Genomic DNA, 23,922 nt, shown 5'->3' on the forward strand with positions numbered 1-23,922 from the left:
ACAGGAGCCAAAACTGAGATCTGACTAAGACCATAAAAATGCATTATAAAATGTTTGCTTTTAAAGTGCCTGTGACACGAAAAAGCATGTTTATTTCATAATACACACGGTATTTTATGCCCCTGAATGATATGGGCCGCTTGGATGTGTGTGGAAGCGATCGCTATTTTTATTTAGTTTTTTGAATCCCGCGCCATGAAAATGAGTGACTTCCGGCTTCGGTCTTGCATTGAGGAGGAGGGCGCTGTGACGTGTACGGTAGAAGACGTCCTCTTCACGCTACAGTGTACTGTTGTGTATGAGGACGAAGGATTCAGCTGATTTTGCGGATTAATACGTTTATTTTTCGCATCACGCCAGCCAAACGGCTGCAGAAAAATCATTCTGTATGAGGGAGAGGCGTATGCGCCTCTTTGGAGTTTCAAAAGGTTCCCATTCACCGTGGATATTTACTGTGGGACCATTGGATTTACGAGGAAGTGAGTAAACATCTTGTTTTGTATTATGTCAAATACGAATACAGCGATTACAAAGTAAACACTACAAACTTCCTTTAAATGAAGGACTATTTACGTTTGATCATTGATAGGCATGTAAAAAGCTCTCCTAATGCTCATTAGCAGCAGCACGTTAGCTGCACAACAACTCCAGCCACCCTCCTCCGGGGAACGAACTGTAAATTGCTCTCCGCCGGGCGGTTTGCCGATCCGCAAAGTCAATCAACAACCGGGTCGTCATGTCAAATAATCCAGGATAGTTATGTGTGATTTTCCGCTTCGAAGACTTTGAAACATCACTCTGTTCGGGTTAGCATGTCGGCTAGCTGTCACGCCTTCTGGTTTGTTTACATTCTAAGAAGTCGGGGAAGGGAAATGACATATGCCCGATTTAGGTGTCATAAAATATCGTTCAGGAGGTGCGACAGTAAAGGTGAAGTCGACAGTTTTGACTATTATGGAGTAATTTTGCCATGTCGTCCTGAATAAATGCATTTTTATTATTTCATATTCCATTCAGCACAAGACTGTTATTTGTCATGACCGTGCCATTTATTTAGCAATTGAGAAAAATACGTGGATAAAAAGAATATCCTGTAAAAATATTGAAATAAAGAGACAGAAACAATGACATTTTGCCGCTCTCTTCGTCGCGTTTTCCTCGTTGTGAATAGTTCCCCCTCGACGGGCTGACTGGTCCTTCTCAAGCCATTTATATAGCTATTGGGGAAAATATTTGGATAAAAAGAATATCCTGTAAAAATATTGGAGTAGAGAGACTGAAACAATGACATTTTGCGGCTCTCTTCGTCGCGTTTTCCTCGTTCTGAATAATTCCCCCTCAATGGGCTGAATAGTAAAACCGATGAGCCCAGTCTACCGCTGACGTCATCCACCTGTTGGGGGACGCTAAAGCCCTATAATGGTAGGCGTGGCTAACCGGCAGATTAAAAGACTAATTTCTCGTCATCTGCGCTTTGCTAAATTGTTGTATATAGTCGAATCGTCTCAAAATATGATTCAAATTCACATAATAATGCCATTTAAGACTTTTTTTCTCGTGACATATGCTCTTTAAGGTTGCATTCATTTACAGTGATGGTGGAAGGTTTATAACACAAGATTAGAAGGTATGTTTTGTTTTGCATAGTGATTCTCCTTAATATCAAATTAACTAAGTTAAAGTAGCAGAACAGTGCTTGTCTTGAGTGGTTTGACAGAAAAACTGGAATCTGACAAGCCTATGACTGGGACAAGACCAAAACTTTTGGGAATCAAGACTGAGACTGAGACCAAGACTTTCGAAATGTGGTCTCGAAACCAAAACCCTTTGAGTGCTACAACATTATTGTTAATAGGAGTGAATTAATAGTTTTCTGAATGTTACTGGAGACTACTCCAGGATATACACAGCCCGTTGCCCAAAGTCAGCTGTGAAAGCCTCGGCTCACTTGTGATGCGAAAAAAGGAACTGCTGAAAATGAATTCACGGATGGGTGGCATTTTAGTCATCAACTGCAAGTGTGTCATGCTTTACACTTTACTTGCCATAGTGTGTCTTGTCCTTGTGATTGCCCACTGATTTCGGCTGTTCTTGCTGTTCCTCCTTGTGTATCTCCCAATCAGCCTCCTCTCGTCCCACACACCTGTTCGTTTCGTGACATGTCTGTATTTAAGCTATTATGTTCTCCTTTCTTGTTGCGTCATTCTCGTTCAGTGTCCATGCTGCATTGTGTGTTCCTATACGTGTCGCCTAAGTGGCTTCTAAGACCCTGAGTATGGTTGCACTTTGTTTTTTGAGACTTTTCTTTGTACTTTGTTTGGTAATGCTTGCATTTAGTGGTCCCTAACTGTCGACCAATCACATGCCCCTTACACTAAACATAACTCAAATCCCCTAAAAGTCAGTTTTACCAGTTATCGTTAGTTTAGAATAGAGTAGAATAGAATAGAACGCCTTTATTGTCACTACACAAATTGTCATGAGATTCAAAGCTGCCCCATAGAGTGCACACACACTTACGCATAGAATGGACTGATATGCAATATCCAGTATACAAAACCAAAAAAAAAGAGGGGAGGGAGGGAGAGGGGGAGGGAGGGAGAGAGAGAGAGAGAGAGAGAGAGAGAGAGAGGAAAACACAGACAAGACTGAAAAAGCTCTGCTCTGGCACCCCTTTAAAAGAAACTGCTGTATTTTAAGCCAAAACAACTGTTGTGTTTGATAGAACAATATGTCTATATGCTGCCATAGCAGATTCATGGCGCATTAAGCCCCCGAACTATTTTTAATTTGTCCGTTTTACCCTGAAAACCCCCGTTTACAGATGTCGCGCAACCGCTTTTGTTTCAACCCAGCCATAAAATGAAGGTAATTATATTTATCATTCAAAATATCTGTCGTTTTTAGCTTAGAATCATTAATTGATGTCTAATATTTAGTTTAAAAAAAGAAAACGACTTGAAAAAAATTATTCACTCGCATACTTTAAACTTTTAAACAAATGTCACAATGAAAAATTTTGCATCTGTAAAAAAGTAAAGGATATTTACCTCATAACTATCGATCAATTGTATTTTTTTTTTGTTACTGTCGCACTTTCTCCAATATGTTAGATGATAAATAATCGATCAAAAAAAAAAAAAAAAAAAGAAAAAACAGTTTAAAAGGGTAAATGTATAAACAATAAAATCTCGACCACTCCATGATGTCTGTAATTTCTGCATCGCAACCCTTGTTATATTACCATGTTTCACCCATAAAATCCCCCAAAAATCCAGCTGTGGCCATTCTTAGCTTTGGCTTCACACTCAGTGATACATGCTACATGGAGTTTTTGGATCGAAACAAGGTAAGTACGCGATAATATCTCGTTAAAGTCATGGCATCTGTAATTCTGCTCTCGTGTGCTCTCACCTCCAGATAAGGTTTTGCTGTTTAAAAAACGATTTTTTTTTTTTTTTTTTTTAATAACCTCCTGTTCAAATTTTTTATTCCCCCAGAAAATTGAGATTCTAAGCTTTCCAATGATGTATCACACAGGCAAATCGGACAATTTTGAAAGTTCACTAAATTTGGGGTCTCAGAGCGGAACTTCATGTCACCTGGGTGTTTTCCGCCATATATACTGTATATACAAAATATTTAATGGATTCTTACTTGGTCCTTGTGCCACGCCTAATTTTTAATTTTTTTTTGTGGACAACTGTTGTGTAAAAAAAAAAAAAAGTTAAAAAATTGAACTACTACCAACGTTGTAATATATTCAACATAATGAATGTCTTTCTGCAGGCAGAGCGGCTCATTAGTTTGGGAGAAAATTCAAGAACCAACGGTGGACTTTCAAGAATTTGTCGATCTCTTCTCCAAAAGTGCTGTCAAAGAGAAGAAAAAGCCTATTTCCGACACAATCAGCAAATCCAAAGCCAAGCAGGTACGATCTATTGATATGTCAATGCTAATACAGTGTGTACTTGGAATCTGATGATTGGGCGTACCTCAGGGCTGCTATGTTGTCCCACTGAGGAGTGCATAAAAGCAGACAGTTATTCTGCGGCATGAGCACTGGCTCCCATCAGACTCCCTTGTTACATACGATGGCAACCATCCAGTATTTCGCGTGCGGCTGAAAAGAAACCTCGGGATGGGGATGACTCCTCATCGAGGGGGAGGGAGTGATGTTTGAGGGATCGAAGCCTGGGAGCCGTATTTCGTGATGTGGTTCCTCCCATTGTGCTTGCTGCGTGATTCACTTTTCTGAGACAGCGTGTCTCCGTTTGCCAGCACGCTTCATGCTACTCCATCAATCAGTCAGTGAAGAAATCTTTGATCTCCAATTCAAACATGTTCTTGTCAGGATTTCTATGTGTAATGTATTTGTATTTAACAGCTAAATTGTGTTTTTCAATTGCAAATAGCAAAAATATTGGTTAGGGGAAGTGCTTTTCCCATCCGTGAGGAATCATTTGACAATGTGCAAAGAGCAAATGTGGTTTTCAGGGATGCAAATGATTTGAGTGGATGACTTCCAACCGATTTGAACATCTTTCAAAAACTCTCCATTTTGAAGTGAAACTTTCACATTTCCTTAAACATCTATTGCGGGCAGGGGTTGGGGGGGTCTAATCGACTTCCTTCTGGATGCAGTCCTGTATCAAAAGATCTCAATTCTTTTTGTATCCGCCCTTTGTTCTTTTTCATCCCATTTATTACTTTAATCTTCAGTTCTTCACTTTCTGTGACATTAGTGAGTATAGAATGTTGTACAAACTTTGGTTTTGTATGTTTTTTTTTTTTTAATGTAGATTGTTTCTGAGTGTAGTACCTTCTAAAGCTCTTAGCTTTCATAGGTAAAACGCTTTATCATATATGCCTAAAATGACCTACATTGATTCTTGCTACAAAGTACATTTTACTTATTGCTTTACCATGGAGACACATTACCCAGGATGCTCTGTTTTCTAATATACCCTCCCTTCTTGGGAAGTCAGTCACCACATTACACAGCAACTCTTTTCTGTGGTCTGTACCACAATTAGGAAAGACAAATGACAAATTTGGAGCGACAAATGGCAAACGAAGAGCAACAAATTGTTGAGCGTGGTCAGTTTTTTTCCAGTTTTAAAGCATGGCACTGTTTTTTTGTGTGTGGGTATTTTCAAACACGACAGCGGATCGGAAAATGACCCTCCCGAAAAAGAATTTTATTCATTTCATAACGATAAAACCATGATACTACACTGACTGCACTATTTGAATTGTCAACATCGATGCTAACTTTGGTAGCTGGCCATAACATGGTTTGGAAGTATGCTAGCAGACTTTGTAAGGCAAAGCTGTGTGTTTGGTTAAATATAAGTGTTATTGCTCTTTTAGTTTTAGAATAAACTTCACCTTATAGGAAGATTGTTGGACTCTTTAAGAAATTGTTGGCTAACCGCAGGCGTCTCTAGAGCAGGGGTTTTCAACCCAGTCCTCAAGGCACACTGTGGGTCCTGGTTTTTGTTCCAGCCGATCCAGCAGAGACAGTTGAACCAATGAGGCTTCTGCTAAAACAAGCCACACCTGACTGCAATCAACTGATTGCACTTGTAAAACACCAGATTGGGGAAAAAGTGTTGTCATCTTGTTTGGTAAGAATGAAATCCTGCACCCACAGTGTGCCTTAGTGGAATAGGTTGGGAACCCCTGCTCTAGAGGACAGAATAGTTGTATTATTACAAGTATTTTTAAATTTTTTTTTTTAACCGATAAAGAATGTATAATTTAATCTTTTTTCAGGCTGTATAATTTTTCCTTTTCCATCACTCACTGCCCCAAGTACCCTAATGTCATGATATGGTAAGGATGATATTAGAAACTCTTTTTAATTTTTTTACTAGTTGAAAATGTTGTTTGTCATGACTGGGACATGATTGATGAAGATGACTGTGGCGGTAAAGTTAATTGAGACATCATAAATCAGTGAGACAGCAGTATAATTTCATATAAATGTTTGTGGCTCATATACTTGTGTTGTGCTCCCACACAAGAAAAAAATCAAAAGGATAGTAATGATCCTGTCTTTTGTAACATGTCAATTTTTTTTTTATAGTTCTGGTTTTCATCTTTGCCCACATGTAGTTGTTTTTTCCCCCCACATTGGCTGTTTAGATGGTGAAGCTTTTGAGCAACAAACGTTCTCAAGCAGTCGGGATCCTTATGTCCAGCATCCATCTTGACATGAAGGATATTCAAAATGGTGAGTGATGTCACACACTATGATGCTTATCATGAGGAAAAGGAAAATTATTCTGAGAATAAGGAGAATTGCTTTAATCTTGGTGGAGGGACAATCCAACTTTGTATCTGTGCCAGGATAAAATATTTTCATGACAAACAAGTTTATTAAGTTGTGGCAAACTTGTAAATCTGTCTGATCAAAACTGGCTTTTCAATTTCATACTGATACTGATGCTGATACAGAATTTGATACTGATAATTTCACACTGCTCACGCTTTTTTTTAGATTATTGGTGGTATCCACAAAACGAGCACAAATTCCATTCCTCTTCCTGAAACGCTTTCACTATCATATGATATTAACGTAGAGAGGGCAAATAAGTATTTAGTCAACCACCAATTGTGCAAGTTCTCCTACTTGAAAAGATTAGAGAGGCCTGTAATTGTTAACATGGGTAGACCTCAACCATGTGGAAAAAAAAAGAAAAGAAAATCACATTGTTTGATTTTTAAAGAATTTATTTCCAAATTAAAGTGGAAAATATTTGGTCACCTACAAACAAGGAAGATTTCTGGCTGTCAAAGATTTCTAACTTCTTCTAACAAGGTCTAACGAGGCTCCACTCGTTACCTGTATTAATGGCACCTCTTTTAACTAGGGTTATTCCGATCATGTTTTTTTGCTCCTGATCCGATCCCGATCGTTTTAGAGTATCTGCCGATCCCGATATTTCCCCATCCGATTGCTTTTTTTATGCTCCCAATTCAATTCCAATCATTCCCGATAATTTTTCCTGATCATATACATTTTCCCAATGCATTAAGAAGAAAATGAATAAAATGAATATATACATTCAACATACGGTACATAAGTACTGTATTTGTTTATTATGACAGTAAATTCTCAAGATGGCATTTACATTATTAACATTCTCTCTGTGAGAGGGATCCACGGATAGAAAGACTTGTAACTCTTAAAGGATAAACGTGACTTTGTATATTGTGACTAAATATTGCCATCTAATGTATTTGTTGAGCTGTCAGTAAATGATACTACAGCCATTTAACTTCTGCCCAAATGCATGATGGGAAGTGCAACCATGACTGTGCGTAGGGGCACCAATTGATCTATCTTCTCTGCGTTGGGAAAGAACATATGGTGTTAAGAAAATGATCAACTACTACCTTTCTTCCCCACATTGCCTCTCGCGTTATTTTTAATTGCTGAGAGAGGTATTGTAAGGCTTTAGCCACATAAAAAATGGCTCCAAAGACTGTCAAAATTCTCTCTACTCATTATACGCTGCTTTTTAGCGCTATCCATAGGTAAAACAGTGTCTTTATAAATTGAATGCGACAATGTGTGAGTGGGTTGTGCAGTGCATGCGTTAATTATTTAACGTGATTAATTAAAAAAAAATTAATTGCCGGCGTTAACGCAATAAATTTGATAGCCCTAATTTAAGCCTCTGCTCTGGATGAGTGTAAGACATTTTGTCTGTAACGTTAAATAAAATTAGAAAACGATTTAAATAAAAAAAATATATATATATATTAAAAAAAGGCATGTCTGATATTTTTTTGCCGATTCCAATACTTTGAAAATGACGTGATCGGATCGATCGGGACATCTTTAGTTTTAACTCATTATCAGTATAAAAGACACCTGTCCACAACCTCAGTCGGTCACACTCCAAACTCCACTATGGCCAAGGCCAAAGAGCTGTCGAAGGACACTGCAGACAAAATTGTAGACCTGCACCAGGCTGGGAAGACTGAATCTGCAATAGGTAAAATGCTTGGTGTAAAGAAATCAACTGTGGGAGCAATTATTAGAAAATGTAAGACATACAAGACCACTGAGAATCTCCCTTGATCTGGGGCTCCATGCAAGATCTCACCCCGTGGCGTCAAAATGATAACAAGAACGGGGAGCAAAAATCCCAGAACCACACGGGGGGGACCTAGTGAATGACCTACAGAGAGCTGGGACCACAGTAACAAAGGCTACTATCAGTAACACAATGCACCGCCAGGGACTCAAATCCTGCACTGCCAGACGTGTCCCCCTGCTGAAGAAAGTACACATCCAGTCCCGTCTGTGGTTCGCAAGAGAGAATTTGGATGATCCAGAAGATGACTGGGAGGATGTATTATGGTCAGATGAAACCAAAATAGAACTTTTTGGTAGAAACACAGGTTTTCATGTTTGGAGGAGAAAGAGAAAACACCATACCCACTGTGAAGCATGGGGCTGGAAACATCATGCTTTGGGGCTGTTTTTTCTGCAAAGGAACCAGGACGACTGATCTGTGTAAAGGAAAGAATGAATGGAGCCATGTATCGAGAGATTTTGAGTGAAAATCTCCTTCCATCAGCAAGGGCATTGAAGATGAGACGTGGCTGGGTCTTTCAGCATGACAATGATCCCAAACACACAGCCAGGGCAACAAAGGAGTGGCTTCGTAAGAAGCATTTCAAAGTCCTGGAGTGGCCTAGCCAGTCTCCAGATCTGAACCCCATAGAAAATCTGTGGAGGGAGTTGAAAGACCGTGTTGCCCAAAGACAGCCCCAAAACATCACTGCTCTAGAGGAGATCTGTATGGAGGAATGAGCCAAAATACCAGCAACAGTGTGTGAAAAGCTTATGAAAAGTTAGAGAAATTTTTTGGCCTCCGTTATTGCCAACAAAGGGTACATAACAAAGTATTGAGATGAACTTTTGGTATTTACCAGATACTTATTTTCCACCATGATTTGCAAATAAATTCTTTAAAAATGAAACAATGTGATTTTCTGCTTTTTTTTCTTCCACATTCTGTCTCTCACGGTTGAGGTTTACCCATGTTGACAATTACAGGCCTCTTTAATATTTTCACGTGGGAGAACTTGCACAATTAGTGGTTGACTAAATACTCATTTGCCCCACTCTATGTGTAAGAAAGTTGAAACGTTGAATCTGAACTGATTTGGGACAAGGCAGTGTACACCCGAGGACTGGTCGCCAACAACGATTAACACTGTTTTATGGTGGCGAATGACAAAGATTTGGATGCCTTGGTGCTGATACTTGGCAGTTGAGCCCAAAACCTTCAAAGTTGTCTACGCTCACGATTTCATTACTAATAATTGTTAAAATGTCCTGGTAGGGACTTAAACCCCAAACCTGAAAACTGCACGGCAAATGCTGTAACCACTTGGCTCATGGTGCTGTCACTCTTGTAGAAGTATGAAGTCTATCACCCCAGCCTCCATCCTCCCACCGTTTTGCACTTTTCTTTGTAGCCCCGCTAACAACTGCATGACTCTAACTCTCTGCCTTGTCATCATGTTCTCAAGGCGCCTTTTGTCAAAGTGATGTCACTCGGGAAATGATGATGGGAACGGGCTGTCTTCCTGTTTTATTCTGGCTCTGATTGCCCCACCATCGTCATTCATCGACGTGTCTAAACATTTGCTTTCGTCAAAGAAGCCTCTCTTTGCGGTGGAGAACAGTCTTCATTGTGAAGTATTTATTAGAATTGATCTCCATTGTAAGGGGGGAAAAAATCGCTACATATTTACTTAAATGTAATTCACTGTGAGTTATGTTGTTTTGCCCTAGAAGCATTATGGGATGTGTTCACTCTTTTGTAATTTAAGTTTAAAAATGAGCTTTCCCATCACAGGTCAGTCTTGGAGGGCATGTGGGGGCCACGCTCATCAGCACTGTCGTTCATCTCCGATGTTAGGACAACTTTTACCATAGCGCACCATTAGTGCTGATTGGAAACTTCAGTATTTCATCAAGAGTAAGATGAGAGGGAAGATAGTGAAGCACGTGTTAGTCAAACTAACCCCATTATGAACCAATATAGGTTTATTGTAAACTGTGAAGCTAACGATGTGTTCTACTAGAGAACCTGACTTTATTTTGTTGGCCCTCCATATGCGTAACAGCTTCCTAGTCATTTTCTGATAGGATCAGTTGAGTGATATTGTAATACAATATTGAACCAGTTGACTGCATTAGTATTTAATGTAATTTGCGCCACTGAACCAGTGCACTCTAAACTCGGCTCATTGAGCATTTTTCAACACCATATTTCAACTTTGTTTTGTGAGTCAAACAGTGTCTGACCACATAACATTTGGGAATGCAAAGATTTAACTTGTTACCCCTAATATTGTGCGGCCCAGATAGTGCATTGGGGCTATGTCCTTAGAATCCATGGATGGATGGTTGGGTAGGTTAGTAGGTGGCTTTACTGATTAGATGTCATGACATTATTTTATGGGATGGATGGGTCAGATGCCATATATCTCGACTGTGAATCGATCGACTGGTGGGGGTGTATTTACAGAAAGCTGGACAGATGAGGAGTGACAAATTGATAAACTCATTCACTGCCACCGACAGCAAAGACGTTCAATCCAATTGAACTGGTAAATGGTCATGTTTCAGTGACACTGAATGATCACTGCTGGGCCACCCAGTTAATAGTTTGGACGTCTATCGTTGTCAAATGGCAGCCAAAGTTAACTGATGAAGATCAGATTAGTGGCTGCATGGTGAAATTGCTAGATGAATGAAGGGCTCAACTTTTGGAGAATAACATAAAGGTGTAGCGTAACTGTGTGTGTGTGTGTGTGTCGGGGGGGTGGGGGGTGTACTAGCTTTGCTAAACAACCAGAATGGTGGCACAATATTTGTTCTGACATCCAGTGTCATTACATGAAAAATCCTCTATAGAACTCTTGTCATGACTGTCCGAGTGAATGATTAAGCCAGTTTCCCATGCAGAAGTATATGGTGGAAAACACAGACAAGACTGAAAAAGCAGTTTCTGCTCTTGCACCCCTCTAGAAACTACAGTATTTTAAGCCAAAACAACTGTTGTATGCTGCCATAGCAGATTCATGGCGCATTAAGCTCACGAACTATTTTAGTTTGTCCGTTTTACCATGAAAACCCCCATTTACAGACGTTGGGCAACCACTTTTGTTTCAACCTAGCCATAAAAAGAAGGTAATTATATTTATTATTCAAAATGTCTGTCATTTTTAGCTTAGAATCATTAATTGATGTCTAATATTTAGTTTTAAAAAATTATTCACTCGCATATTTTAAACTTTTAAACAAATTATGTCACAATAAAAAATCTGGCGTCTGTAAAAAAGTCACGGATATCTACATCATAAATATCGCTTAATTGCATTTTTTTTGTTTCTGTCGCATTTTCCCCCATATTTTTAGATGATAAATAATCGATCTAAACAAGGAAAAATTGAAAAATAATGTTTAAAAGGGTAACCATATGAAACAGAAAATCTCAACCACTGCTTGATGTCTGTGATTTCTGCATCGCGACCCTTGTTATATTACTATGTTTCAGCCATAAAATCCCTCAAAAATCTGGCTGTGGCCAATCACAGCTGTGTCTTGACACTCGGTGATACATGCTACATGGAGTTTTTGGATCGAAACAAGGTACGTACGCGATATCTCATTAAAATCGTAGCGTCTTTAATTCTGCTCTCACGTGCTCTCGCCTCCAGTTAGGGTTTTGCTGTTTAAAAAAAAAAAACATTTTTTAAAAATGCCCTCCTGTTCAAAATTTTTCTTCCCCCAGAAAATTGAGATTTTAAGCTTTTCAATGATGTATCACACATGCATATCGGACAATTCTGAAATTTGGCCAAATTGGAGGTCTCAGAGCGGAACTTCAAATCACCTGAGTGTTTTCCGCATCACTGATTGATACAACAACAAGATTTAAATCGGATACTGCAACTAGAAAGTTTATTTTCCATCCACAGCAAAAAACAAAATACCACAATATATTTCCACCCCAGAGTAGGGAAAGTGTCAGCAGTCCAGCTAATGCATGGCACTGTCATTTCAAAAAGTCATAAGTGAATGTAGGCCATACTATTCAAATTAATCGAATGTTTCCAACAATTAACAGAGAATGTTTATCCTGATCTTCATGAAACAAGGGAAATGAACCCTGCTTCACATGCCTAAGTAATTGCTTCACATACTTAAGTAATTGTCACTTGAAGAGCTGTGAATCACACATTTTATTTCCCGATGATAAAGAAGGCGCCAGTTGTCAGTTTCATCATCTCCAAAGGCAAACAATTGCTGGTTCACATTGATGCTGTGTATGTCGGCACTGTTGCTCAGTGACCAGTTACCACATGGCTGTTGTTGTTTGTTGTCTCGTGTCCGCCGGCTGGTGAGATGCTGGCTGATGTGCCATATTTGAACGTGGCAATTGGTCCGTGTTGCAATCAATTCAAATGTGCCTTCATCGAAAACAGCCTGCCAGATTGTCACTGTTTGAATGAAAACCAAATGGTTTACTTTGTGGGGAATGGGGATGCAAGTTTTCTCTTTGTGAGTGACACGCAGAACTGATTTCAGAAATTCTCACTCTCAAGAAGATATGAGACATTGTAGATAACAATGCTAAAAAAAATTCAGTTGATCTGATCATATTGGTTTCTTGGACTCCTTTCCAGTGGTACCTCAGTCCTTAAACTTTAACACAGTTTCACAATTGATAAATTTCATCCTATCACCCTACCCTCATAAACGATGTTTCAATTAGGACATATTATGTCATTTTCCACTAATTAAAACAGTTCCCAGGTGTCATGTACCCAGCAAACAGATACAGTTGGGACTGGATGTCTTTGTGCATCGTTGGAATTGTAAGTAAAATCGATTGTATTGCCACTAATTTAGTGGAGACATATTAATGTTACTTAATATTTTGCTGCGTCATCACCGACAAAAATTGTGTCTGACGCATGTCGCTCGTCGCAAGGCTGTCTGTCACGCTACAATGCACGATTACATTGACTTTGGATGGGAACCCATAGCGTGATGAGGAAAAAAGAAACAGTTTAAATGTACAGTGCTGGCCAAAAGTATTGCACCCCTGCAATTCTGTCAGATAATGCTCAATTTCTCCCAGATAATGGTTGCAATTACAAATGCTTTGGTAGTAATATCTTTATTTATTTTGCCTACAATGAAAAAAAAAACACAAAAGAGAATGGGGAAAAAAATTAAGTCATTATCATTTTACACAAAACTCCAAAAATGGACAAAAGTATTGGCACCCTCAGCCTAATACTTGGTAGCACAACCTTTAGACAGTATAACTGCGAACAACCTCTTCCAGTATCCATCAATGAGTTTCTTACAATGCTCTGCTGAAATTTTAGACCATTCTTCTTTGGCCAACTGCTCCAGGTCTCTGAGATTTGAAGGGTGCCTTCTCCAAAATGCCATTTTCAGATCTCTCCACAGGTGTTCAATGGGATTCAGGCCTGGACTCATTGCTGACCACTTTAGAAGTCTCCAGTGCTTTCTCTCAAACCTTTTTCTGGTGCTTTTTGAAGTGTGTTTTGGGTCATCGTCCTGCTGGAAGACTCATCACCTCTGAAGGAGACCCAGCTTTCTCACATTGGGCCCTACATTATGCTGCAAAATTTATTGGTAGTCTTCAGACTTCATAATGCCATGCACATGGTCAAGCAGTCCAGTGCCAGAGGCAGCAAAGCAACCCCAAAACATCAGCGAACCTCTGCCATATTTGACTGTGGGGACAGTGTTCTTTTCTTTGAAGGCCTAGTTTTTTTCCAGTAAATTCTATGTTGATGCCTTTTCCCAAAAAGCTTTACTTTTGTCTCATCTGACCAGAGAACATTTTTCTTCCAAAACGTTTTTGGCTTTCTCAGGTAAGTTTTGGCAAACTCCAGCCTGGATTTTTTATGTCTCTGGGTCAGAAGTGGCGTCTTCCTGGGTATCCTACCATAGAATCCTTTTTCATTCAGATGCCGACGGCTCGTACAGGTTGACACTGTTGTACCCTCGGACTGCAGGACAGCTTAAACTTGTTTGGATGCTAGTCGAGGTTCTTCATCCACCATCTGCACAGTCTTTTGTTGAAATCTCTCGTCAATTTTTCATTTCAGTCCAAATCTAGGGAGGTTTGCCACAGTGTCATGGGCTTTACACTTATTAATGATACAATGCACAATGTAGACGGGAACATTCAGGTCTTTGGAGATGGACTTGTAGCCTTGAGATTTCTCATGCTTATTCACAAGTTTGCTTCTCAGGTCTTCAGACAGTTCTTTGGTCTTTTCTCGATGCTCAAAGCGGAACACACAAGGACACGGGACAGAGGTTGAGTCAATTTTAATCCATTTTAACTGGCTGCACGTGTGATTTACTTATTGCCACCACCTGTTATGTGCCACAGGTAAGCAACAGGTGCTGTTAATTACATTAATCATTAGAGAAGCATCACATGGTTTTACAAAGGGTGCCAATACTTTTGTCCGGCCCATTTTTGGAGTTTTATGTAAAATGATAATGATTTAATTTTTTTCCCCCCTTTCTCTTTTGTGGTTTATTTTATTTTTTTGTTTTTTTATTTGAATTTGTTTGTTTGTTTGTTTGTTTGTTTTTTTGCAAGCAAAATAAATAAAGATATTACTACCAAAGAATTTGTAATTGCAATCATTTTCTGGGAGAAATTGAGCATTATCTGACAGAAATGCAGGGGTGCCAATATTTTTTGCCAGCACGGTATAGCCTGTTGCCAAGTGGCTCATAGGGGACAGAGGACGTAATACAGTCACGACAATTATAAAATTTAACTGTAAAGGTTTGGCAAAGTATTTTTTTGTTAAATATTAATAATAGTAATTACACTGTTGGTCTCCTTGTTATGATAGCTTCTTACACTATATCTGTGTAGCATTAGTGTAAAAGAAGCCCCAAAAATGTTTGCCCACAATATATATATTTTTTTGTTTGGGTACCATCTGGGACCCATAATCGGCCCACATGCGGCCCTCAATTAGTGTGTGACAATGTGGGAGTGTTTCAACAGGGGCTCATGTTAAGTGCCCACCTTGAGTCCACCTGGGTTTGCCCAAATTGGGCCAACATGGTACCCAATTAACTGGTGCCCAGTCCAAACGCAGCCCAACCCCCAGCCAATATCTAACCCACATGGACCCCACGCGAGTGTGTTGACTGGGTATTGTAGTGTCAATTGGCTTGACTTTGTGCACTGAGTCAATTTTCCTCATTGGAATCACTCTTGAAAACTCATAAGTTTGGTAACAATCTGTGGGTTTATGAAATGTGAAATCATAACACTCCATACAATATTGTCAAGATAAGTGAGCCATTCAGTGGCGAGCAAGAAAGAAACCCATGCATGGAGCAACATTGGTCTCAACTCTGCAGACCCTAAGGCTGTGTTTGTCTTTAAACATTTACTTTCAAGGGATTAATGCTCGTGGGTGCCCGGGTCCTCGCGCCGAGACAAAAAGGCGACGGGAGGAATTCAAACACGTGAGTTCAAACACACGTCAGCGTAGCACTGACACATTTCCAAAGCCTCTGTATTTATGTTGTGCTTTGCGGCCTCATTTGTGAGCTATCGTGACGAGAGCTGATGAATATGAAAGTGGCCTCATGCGACGTGCAGTGTTGAGCAGACGGAATGCAAGATCTGTTTTTCCCTACAGCTTTAAACCACACCAGAACTCTCGGCTATCATAAATGGGGCATATCATGGGAGATTTACTTTTTATTGCTTGTATGCAAATGGTTGTCTCCCATGAGATTAAGATGATACAACTAAATAAATCTTTTGGATGCTTCATTCTGAGAATGTAGCTAATATACTGTATATTAAAAAAAAAAAAAAGTCCTCATTTAACCACCCTCACACAAGTATCAGCTCTACTGGGTGAACATCCACAACAGAGGCGATTGCTCTCAGACTGCAAGGGAAGCTCAGCTTCACCCAAATGGTGAAAAAAGGTGGTCAAATATACACTGTTGTGTGAAAATGTCATTGACTAAATATGGGCTACAACGCGTTCAATTTTGTTCAGAATTAGCTTCTTATCACTGGTTACGATGCGGCTTGCTTTTAATTCATTCGCGCAGCTTCAGTCTTGTAAACTTGGGAAGCAGTGCTTCTCCAGAGTTGAGTAGGGAGCATTGTTCCACTACAGCAAAACGTAACAAGTCATTGGCAAAAAACTGGGATTGACCCACCTATCAGACGCTATACGTCTCTCGGGGGTTGTCTATTGGCAGTGGGCGGAGCTCAGCTGGCCTGGGTTCTCTCCATGATGATTGGATGATCTGTCTGAGGCTGAATCCCTTTTTGATGGACGGGGAAATGAGGGAATCCGTGAGAGGCATTTTTCAATTTTCATTTCGTTGTTCTGAGTTAAACCGTAAAATTTCATAATCATCCTAGCGACACTTGCTTTGATTTTTTTTTTTCTATTGCAGCTGCTTGTTTGGAGACTTGGCTTCTGGCACTCTAGTTTCTTTCCCTACCGAGCAGCGGGTGTTGCTGAGCCCCTCCACCGTCACAAAGCACTCATAGGCACACTTTGCACTTCCCTTCATTGAAAGACCAGCATCTGCCACTGATCCAGAACCATTTTTGTCTGTACCTAGATAGGTGAAACGCTACATGAGGTAACAGAGCTCCGTTTGAGGCAAATATTCACATTGAAAAACAGCTTTTTATTACGAGACAGGACAGCTGCTTGGGTGAGACTTACCCTGACCTCTTAAACAGGTTTAAAGTATCTGACAAAAATTACAAGATGATGGCAAAGCACTACCTACATCCAAATGACACTCCACAACTCTTCAAGGTAGTTCTTTGGGACAGAAATGCCATTAGATGGTAGCAAAGCACTGCTCTGATCATAAGGGAGCTCCTTCATTCATTTCATTGTAGTTTCTTGGCAACAAGTTTGCAATTGATCCCGACAAAGCACTACGGCACTTTTGTCTAAACCAGGGGTCGGGAACCTTTTTGACTGAGAGAGCCATGAACACCACATATTTTTTAAATGTAATTCTGTGAGAGCCATACAATATGTTTAAAACTAAAAAATGCAAGTAATATGTGCATTTTATGTAATTTCAACACTTTTAAAGTACAATTTGTCTCTGAATTCTTTTTAACAGATAGACTGTTGTACTTAGTTTTTAACCAGCAGGGGTAAGGCGTTCGCTACGTGGCGTGCATGGGCAATAAATGTTCGAATTTTAGAGCAATGTGAGACGGACGCTGTAAACTAGTATTTTTTTCTTGTTTGAGGTGGGAAAAAAGAGTAGAATTTGACTGTGTATATAGCGGATTGCTTTATTTTATGATGATTGTGATGTGTGCTGTGTGTTAATATAGTTCAGAAATATGTTAATCGTTAAGTACTGTAATGTCTGTTACTATTTGTGGGCCCTTGAAGAGGCCATCAGACGGCAGAGTAGTGACGCAGCGGGAAGCAAGGAGGAGAGAGCGTACGGCGTGAGAGCGAAGTTAGCATGTTGCGGATGCCGCTGTTATTTTGTTTGTTATTTCTATGGTTCCCACAATAAAGTGGGAAAGTTATCACCGACTCCTCTACTTCCTATTTCCCCATTCTGGGCTATTACAGTATGTTTATGTGTGACTGCAGATGTGTCCGTAATGGCGAGCGGACGACGAGTAGTGTCTAAAATGCAAAAGTTAAATGTTTTGTCACAAAAACTTGTATTTGTTTATTAATATGATTATGTAAGAGTCCACATTTTAGAGTGAATAAGAAATGAGCTGTCTGTGTGCAGCAATGCGAGACGGGCGTTTTTTTTTTTTTTTTTTTTCTTGTTTCAGCTGTACAAGAAAAATGAAAATAAAGCAAAATTAAATGTGTAGCAACAGACTGAAGCATTTAATCCCTGTCTGCACCACGCTACAGATCCATAGCTATTATTTCAACAGACTGCCACACACATCATCAGACTTCAGACGTTCTCCACTGCCGCACCTGTAGTGTCCCGAATGTTGCCTGAGCACTAGTTTGCTAATGGAAAATATGTGAACGCCCCTTACTGGTTGCTATTTTTAACGCTTCCCCTGTGGCTCTTATGCCCGCCAGGTTTCCCCCGAGGTCCTAGCGCCCTTCCCATTACATAACGAAACTTTTTTTTTTTTTTTTTTTTTTTTTTTAATAACTGAAGATTTGTCTGCGAGCCAGATGCAGCCGTCAAAAGAGCCATATCTGGCTCGCGAGCCATATGTTCCCGACCCCTGGTCTAAACGAAGATCCTCAACTCGGTACAACATAGTTCCTTGGCAACAAAATGCCACAAGGCGACAAAGGCACTACTTTTGTCCAAGCACTTCTCCTCTGAGCTAGCTCACTATTCATATTTTTTTTTCTCCAGTTCATTTTCTGTTATATTCACATCCGCTGCTTATTGTTTTCATGTATTTTTTATTTATTTTTTATTTTTTTGCACTTAAAAAAAAATGCTGGCAAGTCCCTAAGTGTGATTGTGATCTCTAGGATTTTTTGATTAAAGCATGGTTCAATCATTTTAAGACCCTTGGGATTAGTTTTGATTTATTACGCTTGATCTTTCTTATCAAGTTATGACAACTTTTGTAATTCATTGGTGCCGCGTGACAAAAAACGAAACCTGGTGTTAACATCGTCCTCTGCATTCTTTCAGCCGTCCTCAATATGGACAACACTGTCGTGGATCTGGAGACCCTACAAGCGCTTTATGAGAATGTGAGTATTAAACGCACCAGGGAGTTTCACACTCAGAAAATGTTGCATGTTGTTTTCATTTTGAAGGAAAAGACGAGTGGGTCTCATACAGACGGCGCCTTGTGTCATCAATTTGGAGCCGTAAACATTTCTGCACTTTCCCGCCAGTGCAAAAGATACATAAATACACAAACTGAGCAACAAAAGCAACACAGCTAAGCAGTTTTTCTTTTTCCGTTTAGCTTTTATTTTGAAACTGTCTCTTACGCCAAACAAAGATGTGCTTGCAAATTTCACACAGCCTGCAAAAATAAACAGCTTGTTACTTTATGACAGAAGGGAACCTAGGAAGGATTTGGCAAAATGAGATTCATTGCACATACATGCAGGCATCCGTCTGCTGTTAGCACTGTTTTAACCTTTCTATTAAATTTGTGAAACCACAAGTCAGACAATAGCTAATCTTCAAAAGCAAAAATCTGAAAATGAATGGGGAAAAAAATCAATTCAAATAAAAGTTTGTGTTTCTAGAATTGAGGGGCAGGATTTTCCGCTTGACGTCAATAAACTGTGATGAGATTTTTCACTAAAGATGTGATGTTTAATGCCTCCCTGTAAGGGTTGACTAAAAGGACATTATATGCCAAGACGGCAAGCCACAAACCGTGTGCTGTTAGGAGTGTGCCTGAATAAAGGAGCACCGATTTACAACGGTAAATATGCTTTTATCACGCTGGACCTGATTGATATAATTTTGGCTCCAGGAGAGCCACCCTCCTCCTGCATCAAAGTGCCAGTGTGTTTCCTGAGGATATTTGCAAGCGCATGGTCCCTTCATAATATTTGCATAACTGTCTGTAATCGGCATATTTTAGTGCTGACCATAAAAAAGTGCCTTGTATTCAAACGGGGTGATCTCCCAACCCGCAGAAATCCATTGTGAGCCCACATGAAGAACAGAATCTAAGATGAGTAGGTGTTCCAGTTTGTAGATGCTCTGAAAAACTTCTGAATTGCTCTTTGACTCTGTCCACACATGGAAAAGTTTGGAGAGGTATAGTGAACACTTACTGTCCTCAAGACATATGGACTAAACCCTGCTACAAAGGATTTAAGTAATGAGGTCCTACATGTTGAAATGACTTTCCAAAATTTGTGTCCAACAAGGTGTATTACTTTTTCTTGTAATGTATGTAAGAGATCTTGAGCACTGAATCTGCAAGAAAAAAAAAAAAAAAAAAAAGTAAAACAAACGAAAAAAAAACAATTCTGAAATCAACAGTTAGTCCTTTTTGGAGAGACTTTGGAGACCTTGTTTTAAAATCCAGCACTGTCAAAAGTGCAACAGTGTTTATATTAGAAAGGCTCATTAACTCATTTGCTCCCAAAATCATATAAATACGTTCTATTTTTAATTGTTTCAGTGTCCCAAAAACGTATCTATACGTCTTTTCCTTTTTTTTTTTTTTTTTTTTTTTTTTTTTTTTTTGACAAGAGGCATCTCTAGGTTCTGTTGCACCTAAACTGCAATGCACAATGCTCAAAACTCATTTTTAAGCAATAAAACTGGCCACTGGAGGGCAGTTGCGCATTTTGTAAGAACTCATCTGAGGCCAAGAAAGGAAGTGAAGAAAAATAGTCAGGAAACGGAATTTGGAGGGATCTTGTGAAGGCGCGTGAGAATTTGAGAAAAATGTGGAGAACGATCGGGAAAAAAAAGGCAAACGACACTGGATGAGTGTTTTGAAACGAAAACGAAACCATCGTCAAAGAAGGATTAAAAAATATATATATCTTGATGAGACAGACGGTGACGGCCACAACAGCATCAGGTTCCACATACGTTCTGCGTAGCTCACGTTGCGTTACTCCTGAGCCCGAGGTTAAAACCAACGATGAAGATGATGAAAAAAGTGAGACCGATCTTGATACGGACTCATCTGATTACTGGGAGCCACCTCATTCAACTGGGAGCAGCCGAGAGCCTTCCCCGTTGTTATGTGCGCAAATAGTTCAACAGTTCAGTAGTTTAGTTATGTGGCCGGCCACTTTATTAGGTACACCATGCTAGTAACGGGTTGGACCCCCTTTTGCCTTCAGAACTGCCTCAATTCTTCATGGCATAGATTCAACAAGGTGCTGGAAGCATTACTCAGAGGGTTTGGTCCATATTGACATGATGGCATCACACAGTTGGTGCAGATTTGTCGGCTGCACATCCATGATGCGAATGTCCCGTTCCACCACAACCCAAAGATGCTCTATTGGATTGAGATCTGGTGACTGTGGAGGCCTTTTGAGTACAGTGAACTCATTGTCATGTTCAAGAAACCAGTCTGAGATGATTCCAGCTTTATGACAAGGCGCATTATCCTGCTGAAAGTAGCCATCAGAAGTTGGGTACAATGTGGTCATAAAGGGATGGACATGGTCAGCAACAATACTCAGATAGGCTGTGGCGTTCCAACGATGCTCAATTGGTACCAAGGGGCCCAAAGAGTGCCAAGAAAATATTCCCCACACCATTACACCACCACCACCGGCCTGAACCGTTAAACCAAGGCAGGATGGATCCATGGTTTCATGTTGTTGACGCCGAATTCTGACCCTACCATCCGAATGTCGCAGCAGAAATCGAGACTCATCAGACCAGGCAACGTTTTTCCAATCTTCTATTGTCCAATTTCGATGAGCTTGTGCAAATTGTAGCCTCAGTTTGTGGCACCTGGCGTGTTCTGCTCCTGCTGTAGCCCATCTGCCTCAAAGTTCGACGTACTGTGCGTTCAGAGATGCTCTTCTGCCTACCTTGGTTGTAACGGGTGGTTATTTGAGTCACAGTTGCCTTTCTATCAGCTCGAACCAGTCTGGCCATTCTCCTCTGACCTCTGGCATCAACAAGGCATTTCCGCCCACAGAACTGCCGCTCACTGGATATTTTTTCTTTTTCGGACCATTCTCTGTAAACCCTAGAGATGGTTGTGCATGAAAATCCCAGTAGATCAGCAGTTTCTGAAATACTCAAACGAGCCCTTCTGGCACCAACAACCATGCCACGTTCAAAGTCACTCAAATCACCTTTCTTCCCCATACTAATGCTCAGTTTGAACTGCAGGAGACTGTCTTAAACCATGTCTACATGCTTAAATGCACTGAGTTGCCGCCATGTGATTGGCTGATTAGAAATTAAGTGTTAACGAGCAGTTGGACAGGTGTACCTAATAAAGTGGCCGGTGAGTGTAAATTGTTACTTTGCGATCAAAAGCTCTATTTGTCTTGTTTATGTTATTTTGTAGAACAAAAACGTTATTCAGATGTTTGGGATGTCACAAAAGTGAAAAATAGCTGTGTTAAAGTCAGTTATATTTGAATTGTATGCTTTTACAAAATGCTCAATTTCTCTTTTTTTCATCAGAAATTGGAAAATTGCTCAAACTGAACTATTTTCTAATGCTGATTTCTAAAGAATGTAAAAATATATGACCTAACTTTTTTTTCTGCTGAAAGATGAGAGTCTAATCTTTCTTTTGGTGGGTTCCATGTTTATATAGCAATAGAACAGAATTTTCTGTGGGCCTTGCAAAGTCAGTCAAAATCCAGTAAAACGGCCGGGAGCGAAGGGCCTTGCTCTGGTGAAAATGACTGAGAGTGAATGAGTTAAGAAATGCATTGGTTTTGGAGGAACAATTATTATACATTGGGACAAGTTGAAAGTTGCAACAACTGTAGTGTTGTGTGTGCATTAAAAGAATGTATTTGTAAGTGTCTTGCCTCTTGGAGCTTTGTGAGTGTACTCATTACCTCTGCCTGCAGATGAACCCAATGGAAGGAGAGTTCCGTATGTGTTCAAGATAATCCCTCTCTTCATTATTGAGTTATAAAACATGAGGCAATATAATTCAAAAGAGATGAATAAATTTTTGGTTAATAAAGTCAAAGAGCGCAGAATTTTGCAATAACTCAAGAATGAATTATGGGACTATTATGAAACCCGGATGTTTGTAATATGAAATGAAAGTGAGTAAATTTTGGAATAGTGAGGTCACAGAGGTCAGAAAAGGAATTTTGTTTTATACTTAAAGGGAGTGCCCATTCTACCAAATATGGCAATGCTTTGAATTGGACTGCTTAGGCTCCTAGGAGTCTGCTTTCGCTGAATGCTCCTCTAGTTTTGTATTTACTATTTTTCCCCCATTTTAACATGTCCTGTTCAGCTGCTTAGACAAAGAATGGAAATTTGAGTGTCCTTTTGGTTTGAACATGTTTAATGTGCCACATGCGAGTTTGATATACTCCCATTGTGGTTTTTCATTGTTTTATTAGGAGAAAGCAGCGAACAGGAAGAGGGTATAGGTGGACGGAAAGAAAGGAAGCAGACAGAAGAGGAAAAGAACAAACAACAAAAAATACATTACTAAACGCCTAAGCTACTTGTAAACATAGTGGTGCTATCGTGATCTAATTATATTTACCCGTGAACACCATGTGGAGGTGCTAGTTTTGTATTTTTTTATTAGGTTTGTATTTGTTTCAGACTGTATGTCCCATTCATAAAATGTCTGACATACTTTTGCAATATTTCCCACATTTGAGGGTATTGCTGTACATTAATCGCTTGCGGCTTGCGCCACACTTCCGCATTTTATCCAAGCAGCGGCACAAATATTGTCCGCTCAACAAAGCAAAAAATCTTCCATGCAAGAACTTGAAAAACTCAAACATTTCACAGAATTACTGTACTTCTTTGGGACTGAAGTCAAGAATGGCAAACGCTGGTAAGAGGGTGATCACTGTATATTCCTGATGATGTTCATGGGAACAAGTCAACATGTCAGGAGTGTCCTCTAACCTCTCAGTCGCTCACGCCACGATTTGGGAGCCCTCTCGTTCTTTCTCCCCTCCGCCCCTCCGCCGCCTCAGGCTGTGTTATTGAGTAGAGGAGCCAAATTGTTTCCCTTTTGTATTGTGAGACTCCATTCTGTCTGTGGGTCTCCAGACCCCTAAACCACAGTTGGCAGCACAGTCAGCCTGTCTTGAGGAATGCGAGGGGGCTTCTAATGGTTACGCCCTCGCTCGAGAAGGCCGTTCTCACTCACTTTCTTCGCCTTGCACACAAACACT

General features: G+C 40.0%; 1 protein-coding gene across 4 annotated transcripts in view; it reads left to right on the forward strand.

Annotated features, from left to right (window-relative positions):
* The window catches only part of fmn2a (formin 2a), a 96,200-nt gene that overhangs the window by 23,612 nt on the left and 48,666 nt on the right, over positions 1-23,922 (forward strand). For 3 of the 4 annotated variants that reach the window (XR_009064658.1, XM_057848655.1, XM_057848654.1), the window contains exons 6-8: positions 3,790-3,931; positions 6,151-6,238; positions 18,764-18,825. Coding sequence is in view for 3 of the 4 variants with exons in the window: in XM_057848655.1 (XP_057704638.1) it covers positions 3,790-3,931; positions 6,151-6,238; positions 18,764-18,825 (292 nt within the window). In the remaining variant the exon portion in view is untranslated. Of the gene's footprint in view, positions 1-3,789; positions 3,932-6,150; positions 6,239-18,763; positions 18,826-18,891; positions 19,948-23,922 lie in introns of those variants that run through there. The other variant, XM_057848656.1, reaches the window with a different exon arrangement.

Source organism: Corythoichthys intestinalis, chromosome 10 (assembly GCF_030265065.1).
Source record: "Corythoichthys intestinalis isolate RoL2023-P3 chromosome 10, ASM3026506v1, whole genome shotgun sequence".
Lineage (NCBI taxonomy): Eukaryota > Metazoa > Chordata > Actinopteri > Syngnathiformes > Syngnathidae > Corythoichthys > Corythoichthys intestinalis.